General features: G+C 42.2%; 1 protein-coding gene across 1 annotated transcript; it reads right to left on the bottom strand.

The window, feature by feature from the left end:
* Positions 1-647: 647 nt before the first annotated feature.
* Positions 648-5,744, bottom strand: tmem168b (transmembrane protein 168b). The gene is made up of 4 exons (XM_041039194.1): positions 4,249-5,744; positions 3,523-3,665; positions 2,885-3,159; positions 648-2,114 (listed from the first exon to the last, which is right to left on the bottom strand). Exons 1-4 carry the CDS (start codon positions 5,383-5,385, stop codon positions 1,567-1,569), a joined length of 2,103 nt encoding a protein of 700 aa, XP_040895128.1. The 5' UTR covers positions 5,386-5,744; the 3' UTR covers positions 648-1,566.
* Positions 5,745-11,075: the final 5,331 nt, after the last annotated feature.

The following is an 11,075-nucleotide window of genomic DNA, read 5'->3' as shown; positions in this document are numbered from 1 at the left end:
TCCTCCTCAGGGGATGACTAATGGTCCAGGTGGTGGAGCAGGTTACCCTTTGAATGTCGGACTGGTGTTTCAATCCCTGGCTCTACTTGTCTGTGTGTTATCGGCCTTAACCAAGACACTAAGCCCCACTCTTCTCCCAGTGAGTAGCTTGCTTTTAGCGGTGTACGGGTGAAGGAGAGACATTATAAAATGCTTTGTTCTGTTCTCAAGTTGATAACTGCCAGGTCTCTAAATTCATCATAGTTTCCTGTAATTATTTAATTTGCCACTTAGTGGGGCGTAAAATTAGTCTACAGACAAACACACAATTCAGTATATATGAATTGATTAAAATTTCTAATAATAAAGGACTGAAGAAAAAATATTTACTTGGCTTTAAAAGGACCCCATAACCCTATCTTTCAAGGAAATCCTTCTGGTAATCAACAACTGTTTTTAAGATCAGCATGACTTACTAAATTAACAGTCTCAAAACATTCTCTCTGTTTTCCCTATAATTAATATCAAATTACATCACTCTTTCCAGGAAACTTTCAAGAATGTTTTAGGATTTAGATATTTGTTAGGAGTAGATATTTGAAGCTGTGTAATACTCCTCTAATGAGGAGTATTAGAAACCTATAAAATGAATACGTAGAGTGAAGTCCCACTTGCCTTTTATTGCATAGTTCCATTCATTGTTCAACAGAATTTCTTACAGCCAAATTGCGTTAGCTGGAACTGCTTTTTTTTTTGCATACACACAAAACTGATCAGAACAATCTTGCACAGCCCAGTAAACTACAATAAACCCCAGGAAGAAAACAGATCTCAATGTGTGACACATTTAACTTCTGAGGTGTATTGTGAGATAAATATTCATACATCTCTGCTTGTTCTTCATTCATCAGTACAGTTAAACTCTTTCTGGACTCCCTGCAGCAGCTGGATTGGATTTAAAAATAACCTCCAAAATCATTAAGACAATGTTGCTTGCAAGAGACACAAAGCAGTGCATAGGATATACTCAAAGCTCAGAGTGTAAAATGCATAGTGAAGTACAAAGGAAAATAAGAGGAATCTTTTCTATAAAAAAAAAAAAAAGCCCAAACATATATATCTGTGCGCTAAGAATATAATTTATGCCTGAGATCTTCCTCCAAAAATGTACCACATCCTCTCTGGATTGGGGTTTAAAAGGTCCACCTAGTGAGCTTGATGATCTTTGGTGATTTTATAGTACAAGGCACCATGCGAATGTAGTAAATACAATGCAAAAATGTGCAAAGTATTGTAAATGTGCTCGCATCCCACAAATTAACGCATGTTTCACAGGGATGTTAAGATCTCTAAGTCAAGGCTAACACACATTAATAAAACAATTTGAAAAGAGTATAAAAACTGGTACTAAAAAGAGAAACTTTTCAAATCCACCAATCAGTAACTAAGTGATTAGTTTTGCAGTAACTAGAAAGGATGCTGGTTAGCGATGAGTTAACAATCCAGTAGCTGCCTATTTTACATTACTTTTAGAAAATGTGTGTAAAATATTTTCTACAAATAACAGATATGTTCATGTTGATGTTTCTAAGATCTGACCAGTTTGAAGCCCTGGCCAGTGTCCAGTATCGCTGGTGGAAACCAGTTGAGTTTGACTCTTTTGAGACATCGCAGGCAGACGCTGCAGATCCACAGCAGGTTCAGGCTGCCGCACCACAGTGCCAACTGGACCACCGGGTAGGTCATCCGGGGAAAGTACATGCTCCAGTGGTTGGTGACATCATTTCCTGTTGGCAGATGAAGCTTGTAGTCGCTCCAGTGTTTGGAGATGCCGTAGGTGGCAGAAACTGCCCTGCCCCTCTCCGACCACTGGATGCTGCTGTTTGGGTTGCAGTTATACTCCACCCACTCAGAGGTAAAGTCTCCGAGCTGCGGTGGGTCCTGCAGCTCGACGTCTGTCACTCTGGCCAGCGTCGCTCCCTGCACAGCGACGTACAGACCCTCCACCTTCCTGATCTCCTTCACCCACGGCAACGAGTTGTCGCAGTCGAGCACCAGAATGAGGCGCGAACAGAAGCTGCTGTTCTTCTCCCTCCACCATTCCAAGATGTGATCCAGGCGAAGAGTGTCTCCTCCTGATGATGAACACAGAGACCAGCACTTTACAGATCACACTGATAAACAGTACATGAGTAGAATAAACTACTTCTGCACAGGGACAACTGATGAAAATTAGCTTTTAGCTATATCTGGTACAATAAATTGTACTGTTCTTGTGCTTTAAGATTGTAAATACTCCCTGTTCGACTGTTTCAGTGGCCTAGTTTTAAACGGCAGACATTAGGAAATCTCTGTTTTCCACTTCCCGTATAAAAAATTGTTCCTCTTTGAACGCAGATGTATTGAACAGTAAAAGACAAATTTCTGTTTTCAACTTACTCATTTAGGGCTTTTAAGCTCTGAAAATATCAGCAGAAATTGTTTTTTGTATATTAATGTGCTATTTAAAGGAAATAATGTATCCCAGACTCTCTCCTACCATTAAATACAGTACAAAGGTTAGTTCCTTCTGACTACTGTGGCTGCTAATCTCACCTAAAACATCATTAGACTTTGGGTAGTTTCAGTGTCTAGTCTGGTCTGGTCTAAATGCCATTTCAAACATCTTTAAACTCAGTAATACATTTGCAACACTAAAGCCCTATCAGAAAATGCAGTTACATTAAATTTGCAGGGTGGCCATGTAGAAACTCTCTAAGTGTCTTATCTCAAGTACCAGATAAAGCTCAGCTAGTTGTTGCACACAATCTTATGACCACAATTACAAAACATTTAAGTGTGCACCCCTAACTTGTTTTTTTAGCATAAAAATCTGTTACTAACACAAAATTGAAACTCCTCTCACCTGCCAGCGCCCACTCTCCAGTTCTGTGGGTGTGACCGCTGTAGAAGATCACGTAGGTGTCATGGCGTGGCCCGTCTGCCGTGCGCAGCTCCAAGAAGGATTTGATCTTGGCCTGCAGAGCCTCTAGAGTCACCCCGCTGGTGGAATAGTCACAGCCGAAAGTCTCAATCAGGTGGTGGGCGAAGAAACGCTGCACATTGTTCAACATGCCTGTAGAGCGTTTGTTGAGCTCCTGCACCTGGCCTGGAGGCAGCAGCGTGGGCTGACCGTCAGGGCTACAGTACAAACACAAATAAATTTAAGGACTTAAAGTGAATGAATCGTGTCTTTTCAGATGATCAGTAGTTCAGTGCAATTCACCTGGCTTTGACTCACAACTCTTTATATAATAAATATTTTAGTAAAGATCTTTTATGGGCATTTTTAAATTTTGTACAGGAAATAAAACAGTCCAGCTACGTCTTATTGTTATGTGGTAAGATGCACAAAAATATCAGGAACAACAACACATAACACAAAAAATACAGATTTTAAGCTGGAGAAGATGACATTTAGCTGTTTCAACTGCCATCACATCTACCTGGATGGACCACACAGTCTAACTAAATATGGCTGGTAATTATTGTATCACACACTACCTGCAGTAGTTGGTGGGGATCACCACTGCATAGCCCACGCAGGTTCCTCCCAGGCTGTTCCCAAGCTCATGAAAAAGGCCATGGAACAGAGACTCCAGAGGCAGGACGAGCAGAACCATGCTCACAAAGATGCTGCTGGAGGACTGCGGAGCACATTTAAGAGTCAGTGAAACACTGGTTTAGACTTGAATTAACGAGAAGAAAACTTATGTGAAAGATTATATACAACAAATATATGTAACATCAATACACAATGTGGCAAATTAGCACAATTCTCAAGTTTAGATTAAAATTAGAGTATGCTTCTAAAATGTGAGTTCTTACTATATAAATTCTTGATTAAATGCTGGTGAGGAATTGATGATTTCCTGCTTTTGTCTGATTTTCAACATTTTCCACATTCTATAGACTAAACAGTTCATTTAAAAATAACTGACAGTTTAAACTATAATGTAAAAAAAAAAAAAAAACTAACCCTAAAGCAGTGTATGTCACATTCTAATAAGGTGAAATGTAAATGTAAGGCACTTTCTCACACTGTCCCATTAGTCTGGGCCTCTCATAAATTTTGTTGTACACTTGTGCATATGCTATTTTGGTGCTTGTAGTATTTCCCTATAGGCAGCATGTTTTCTCTTTTTGCTGCCATCATAAAACTGTGTAATATCAAGCTATTCATATGTGATGTGTCCTTGCAAAATTCATATGTTGTCTAGGTGCCCATACCTGCCAACAAAGAGCTGCAACAGCAACAGTTGTCACCAGCGTGAAGAGCACCAGGCGTTCAGAGATGAGGCAGAAGTGTCTCATGCCCTTTGAGGCCATCACCTTGTCCAGTCCGCTGATACCTGACCCCTGGGACAAGCAGAGCCTCTGGCAATCACTGAGCTTGGTGTGAAAGCCCCACACAGTAATGACAAACACCAAGTGGCAGATGGACCAGAAGAGCACACACACCACAAAGCCTGGAATCAGCAGGTACCACTGGTCCAGGTCTGCTAGCTTCCTAAAGGCCAGGATGATGAAGGTCACTTCCACCACCAGCAGAGGCAGGAGGGACAGCCGGCGCCACAGGCCCCTCCACACCAGGAAAGGCTGCCAGCGCTCGGTCACAGAGAGACCACTGAAGTAGACATCCAGCAGAGGGTCGCAGATGAGCTGGCTGAAGAAGCAGGCGAGGGCGAAGGGGTTGGTGGCGATGTTCAGAGACCTGAAGAAGAGCACCGCGGTGATGACGGCGAAGCAGACTAAGTTAGGAAGAGCCAGGACCGCTTTCATCCGGAGGGCTACCATGACCGTGGCCAGCGCCACCACCAGCACCATCACGCTCAGGGACTTCTGGAGCAGCAGCGCAGTGCTAGCGATGGCGAAACCCGCCAGCTCCAACCGTTCTGCCGAGGTGAGGAAGGCAGGACGGTACCTGGCACACCCCAGCAGTCTCTCCAGCAGCGCCCACAGCGTCCTCAGGGCCACACTGGCCAGCAGCATGTAGTTGGCCGCCTGCTCCTTCACGTCGCCCTCCAGGACGGGACTGTTGAGGAGGCAGAGCAGACCCAGCAGAAAGCCGAACCACAGGTGGAGGAGACTGAGGCTGACCCTCTCCATGTTGAAGTAGTAGTACAGTATACTTGCTATCCCCAGAACAAACAGAGCCAACACAAAAATGACAAGAAGAGTGGACTCGGCGGTCCTCTCCCACCTCACATAGAGCCCAAGGCACAGGGCGACCAGCAGGTTGAGACCGGACAGGTAGCCCAGCCACCGGACCGACGACCACATGCTCACCTCTCCATTGACCTCCTCCAACCGGGTCATCGCTGCATGAAGGCAGTGGCTGATACAGTAGCGTAGGAAACGAACCATTTTGATATGAAAGACCAACTGTCCAAAGCCAGTAACAGGCACTTTGATGAGTTAAAGTCGCTTTGCTACCCGGTATGACATTTGAAATCAACAAGTTCAGCTAACTTCGCTGAGTGGCTATCTTAGCTACGGTTAGCTATCAGCGATGCATCTTCGCACCGGTCAAAGTTAACTTAGCAGCATGGACATTTACATCTTGAAGATCGTTGTTCTAAGGTCTTCTCATATGGTGTCCGACACGGGTTTAAAAACTAAACAATGGAGCACCCTATAACCGGCTGTCAGGAACGTGAAAGACATATCCGTTCATAAAGTTTGTCACGTCAAAGTTTGGAGTCAGATGACGATCGCCATGACACTAGCTCGTACTACGGCAACCGCTAAGGGTCAAAAGTGCTCCGTCAAAGTTAAAGGTCCACTCCGTATTTTTTATCTAAAATTATGATATTCTCACAATAATTCTGACTGGTTTATAGATTTCAGTTTAAAATGTGTCCAAAATAGCTTTAACTCAAGGTTCACTTATGAGCTGAGTTTTTCCAGAACTTTCAAGTACATCTCACGTGGACCATCAGGCAGATGCCCAAAGGCCTAGTCAGGTCATTCCCCTGGGCCAGAGCCTTTGTATGAAATGACTCTTCATATTTAGAGCCCGAGCACGAAAAGCGTGTGAGAGCCACTGAAGGTATTATTATTATTATTATTATTATTATTATTATTATTATTATTATTATTATTATTTTCCTCTTTTATTTTTCTCCCGCCACTTTGTCGGCTAATTTGACCCCTGGAACGTGCTCAAAAACTCGCCAAACTTTGCCCAAAATTATCCCCCGACGAAAAATTCTTGTTTGAGACTGTCTGTCCGACCGGGCATGGCCAAACGGCTCTGCAGCACCCCCTAGAGTGTGAAAATATTCACCGTAAGACCTACAGACTTGAAAATCAGTACACATATGCATCACATCTAGACAAGACAAAAAGCCTCTTGGAGCAAAATTCCACGATGTACAGGAAGTCGGCCATTTTGGAAAAACTGCGCAATTTTGCGTTTCTCACTCGCCGTACTTTGACTAACTCCTAAGGGAATTGTAAAAATATTCCAAATAACACCTACGGACTTGAAAATCGGTACACAAATGCATCACATTGAGACGAGAACAAAAGTCTCTTGGAGGAAAATTCTACGATGTACAGGAAGTCGGCCATTTTGGAAAAACTGTGCCATTTGGTGTTTCGCACTCGCCGTACTTTGACAAACTCCTCCTAGGGGAATTGTCCAATTGCGCTGAATTTTGGTCAGATTGCTCAGAAGGCATTAGGGACAAAAAGTTATCAAAAGGTGTGGGTTACACGGTCTACCCGTGGCGCCGCCACTTGACCCTTCGCCTACACAGAGGAAATGGATATAATTGTGGCTGTATCTCCGACATACTTCATCCAGTGTGGATGAAAAAAATCAGGCATGATGACCATGTGATTCTGAACAGATTGATATGCTAATATGATGATCTATATGATAATATGAGTCATAGCACCACCTACTGGCTGTATGCATTATTTTTAGCCCGATTTTCCACATTCCACACATTGTATTTTAATGAAGTCCTCTTAGGGACATAATCTGAAATGTTGTCTCATGGTTCAGAAGACATTGATGAGTAAAAGTTATCAAAAGCTTTCATCAAAGTTAGTGTGGCCACAGTGTGGCCGTGGCACTGCCACAAAATTGACCCTTCGCCAACACACAGGAAATGGATGTATTTGTACCTGTATCTCCCACATACATCATCCAATGTTGAACAAACTTTACAGTCAGTATGACCTTCAAACTCTCAACTGATTTATATGCTCATTTGATGATACACTCATAGCGCCCCCTGCTGGGAAGAGCCCATGTCTTTTCTGTTGCTGTATACTGCTGTGCTTCTCTGGGGAGAAGAACAGGAGAGAGGAAAGGACATAATCTGATAAATTTAAAATGTTTTGTCATGGTTCAGAAGACATTGATGAGTAAAAGTTATCAAAAGCTTTCATCAAAATTACAAGGTGTGTGCGGGGCAGCACCATGAAGTTGACCCTTGGCCAAAACACAATAAATAGAAGTATTAGCAGGTGTTTCTCCACAAACTTAATCTTAAAAAAATTTGACTTTTTTTGGCCGATTTTGACGCCTTACTATACTATGACGTTTTTTATGACATTTTGAGGTCCAAAAACATTTTGACTTTTTTTAGCCGATTTTGACGCCTTAATATACTATGACGTTTTTTATGACATTTTGAGGTCCAAAAAAATTTTGACTTTTTTTGGCCGACTTTGACGCCTTACTATACTATGACGTTTTTTATGACATTTTGAGGTCCAAAAAAATTTTGACTTTTTTTGGCCGATTTTGACGCCTTAATATACTATGACGTTTTTTATGACATTTTGAGGTCCAAAAAAATTTTGACTTTTTTTGGCCGACTTTGACGCCTTACTATACTATGACGTTTTTTATGACATTTTGAGGTCCAAAAAAATTTTGACTTTTTTTGGCCGAAAAAAACACCTTACTATACTAAGACGTTTTTTATGACATTTTGAGGTCGTACAAAATATGACTTTTTTTGGCCGATTTTGACGCCTTACTATAGTATGACGTTTTTTATGACATTTTGAGGTCGTACAAAAATATGACTTTTTTTGGCCGATTTTGACGCCTTACTATACTATGACGTTTTTTATGACATTTTGAGGTCCAAAAAAATTTTGACTTTTGTAGGGCCGATTTTGACGCCTTACTATACTATGACGCCTTACTATACTATGACGCCTTACTATACTATGACTTCCCCTCCCCCCTCCCCCTTTGTCTGACTGTGACGACCTGCCAGGTGAGGAGAGAGCTGGAGAAGCTCAAACAACACAAGGCTGCAGGCCCTGATGGCATCAGCCCCAGGACTCTTAGGACCTGTGCCAGCCAGCTGTCTGCTGTTCTCCAGCATCTCTTCAACCTGAGCCTCAGACTGGAGAGGGTACCGCTTCTCTGGAAGACATCCTGCCTGGTTCCTGTACCCAAGAAGTCATCTCCATCTGGCCTCAGTGATTACCGTCCAGTTGCCCTCACATCCCATGTGATGAAGGTGCTGGAGAGGTTGGTGTTGGCTCACCTGAGGCCGCAGGTGAGGTCTTCTCTGGACCCTCTGCAGTTTGCCTACCAGCCATGTCTGGGGGTGGATGATGCCGTCATCTATCTGCTGCAGCTCACTCACTCACACCTGGATGGTGGTGGAGGCATGGTGAGAATCACATTCTTTGATTTCTCCAGTGCCTTCAACACCATCCAGCCTCCATTACTGGGTGATAAGCTGCGGCTGATGGGTGCTGGTGGGTCCACTGTCTCCTGGATCACTGATTACCTGACAGACAGGCCACAGTTCGTCCGGCTGGGTAGTGTCCTGTCTGATGTGGTGATGAGTGGTGTAGGAGCCCCACAGGGCACTGTGCTTTCTCCATTCCTGTTCACCTTATACACCTCTGACTTTCAGTACAACTCAGAGTCATGTCACTTACAGAAATTTTCTGATGACTCTGCAGTTGTGGGGTGTATAAGCGGGGGACGGGAGGAGGAGTACAGGGGGCTGGTGGACAGATTTGTGGAGTGGGCTGGAGGAAATCACCTGCTCCTTAATGTGGACAAGACCAGAGAGTTGGTGAGTGACTTCAGGAGGAAGGGGACAGCCTCACAGCCCCTTTGCATCCTGGGTAAGGATGTGGAGGTGGTTGAGGAGTACAAGTACCTGGGAGTGACCATCGACAACAGACTGAGCTGGAAGACCAACAGCACAGCTGTGTACAAGAAGGCCTGCAGCAGACTCTACTTCCTGAGGAAGCTGAGGTCCTTCAATGTGTGCAGTAAGATGCTGGAGATCTTTTACCAGTCTGTGGTAGCCAGCACTCTATTCTCCTCTGTGGTCTGCTGGGGGGGCAGCATTGCAGCCAGTGACGCCAACAGATTGAACAAACTGATCAGGAAGGCTGGCTCTGTCATTGGCTGCAGACAGGAGACTTTTGAAGCAGTGGTGGAGAGGAGGACACTGAACAAACTGTTATCTATCATGGATAACCCTGATCACCCTCTCCACCCTGTACTGGACAGACAACGGAGCGCCTTTTCCAAAAGGCTCAGACAGCTTCGTTGTCAAAAGGACCGTTAAAGGAAATCTTTCCTGCCTCATGCCGTAAGACTGTTTAACACCTCATCACTGTGTCACAGATAACACTGCTGTATATGACAGATCTGACACAAGGTTCAGCTTCAACTGCACATTTTGTTTTTGTACTTAGATTTTATATTTCTATTTAAATGGCACGCTTCCTTTTGTACTCTTATTTTAAATTCCTATTTCTGTAAATAATGTCTATACTGTTTATTTTTACCATTAGAGGTTTATGTTTGGAGGCTGAGTGCCTGTGTATTGCTGCTGTGATAGCGAAATTTCCCAGCTTGGGATGAATAAAGTATTTCTATTCTATTCTATTCTATTATGACATTTTGAGGTCCAAAAAAATTTTGACTTTTTTTGGCCGATTTTGACGCCTTAATATACTATGACGTTTTTTATGACATTTTGAGGTCCAAAAAAATTTTGACTTTTTTTGGCCGAAAAAAACGCCTTACTATACTATGACGTTTTTTTATGACATTTTGAGGTCCAAATAATTTTTGACTTTTTTTGGCCGATTTTGACGCCTTACTATACTATGACGTTTTTTCTGACATTTTGAGGTCCAAAAAAATTTTGACTTTTTTTGGCCGATTTTGACGCCTTACTATACTATGATGTTTTTTATGACATTTTGAGGTCATACAAAAATATTCCTTTTTTTGGCCGATTTTGACGCCTTACTATACTATGACGTTTTTTATGACATATTGAGGTCCAAAAAAATTTTGACTTTTTTTGGCCGATTTTGATGCCTTACTATACTATGACGTTTTTTATGACATTTTGAGGTCCAAAAAAATTTTGACTTTTTTTGGCCGATTTTGACGCCTTACTATACTATGACGTTTTTTCAGACATTTTGAGGTCCAAAAAAATTTTGACTTTTTTTGGCCGAAAAAAACGCCTTACTATACTATGACCTTTTTTATGACATTTTGAGGTCCAAAAAAATGTTGACTTTTTTTGGCCGATTTTGACGCCTTACTATACTATGACGTTTTTTCAGACATTTTGAGGTCCAAAAAAATTTTGACTTTTTTTGGCCGATTTTGACGCCTTACTATACTATGACGTTTTTTCTGACATTTTGAGGTCCAAAAAAATGTTGACTTTTTTTGGCCGATTTTGACGCCTTACTATACTATGACGTTTTTTCTGACATTTTGAGGTCCAAAAAAATTTTGACTTTTTTTGGCCGATTTTGACGCCTTACTATACTATGACGTTTTTTCTGACATTTTGAGGTCCAAAAAAATTTTGACTTTTTTTGGCCGATTTTGACGCCTTACTATACTATGACGTTTTTTCTGACATTTTGAGGTCCAAAAAAATTTTGACTTTTTTTGGCCGATTTTGACGCCTTACTATACTATGACGTTTTTTATGACATTTTGAGGTCCAAAAAAATTTTGACTTTTTTTGGCCGATTTTGACACCTTACTATACTATGACGTTTTTTATGACATTTTGAGGTCC

Source organism: Toxotes jaculatrix, chromosome 5, assembly GCF_017976425.1.
Source record: "Toxotes jaculatrix isolate fToxJac2 chromosome 5, fToxJac2.pri, whole genome shotgun sequence".
Taxonomy (NCBI): domain Eukaryota; kingdom Metazoa; phylum Chordata; class Actinopteri; family Toxotidae; genus Toxotes; species Toxotes jaculatrix.
The sequence above is the reverse complement of the archived record's forward strand: the minus strand, read 5'-3'. Positions and strand labels throughout refer to the sequence as shown.

Coding starts and splice junctions, on each gene's coding strand:
- tmem168b (XM_041039194.1), bottom strand. CDS start 5,385: ATGGTTCGTTTCCTACGCTACTGTATCAGCCACTGCCTTCATGCAGCG. Junction 3,160..3,522: donor ATCCCCACCAACTACTGCAG/GTAGTGTGTGAT, acceptor TTTGTACTGTAG/CCCTGACGGTCAGCCCACGC. Junction 2,115..2,884: donor TGGAGAGTGGGCGCTGGCAG/GTGAGAGGAGTT, acceptor GTTCATCATCAG/GAGGAGACACTCTTCGCCTG.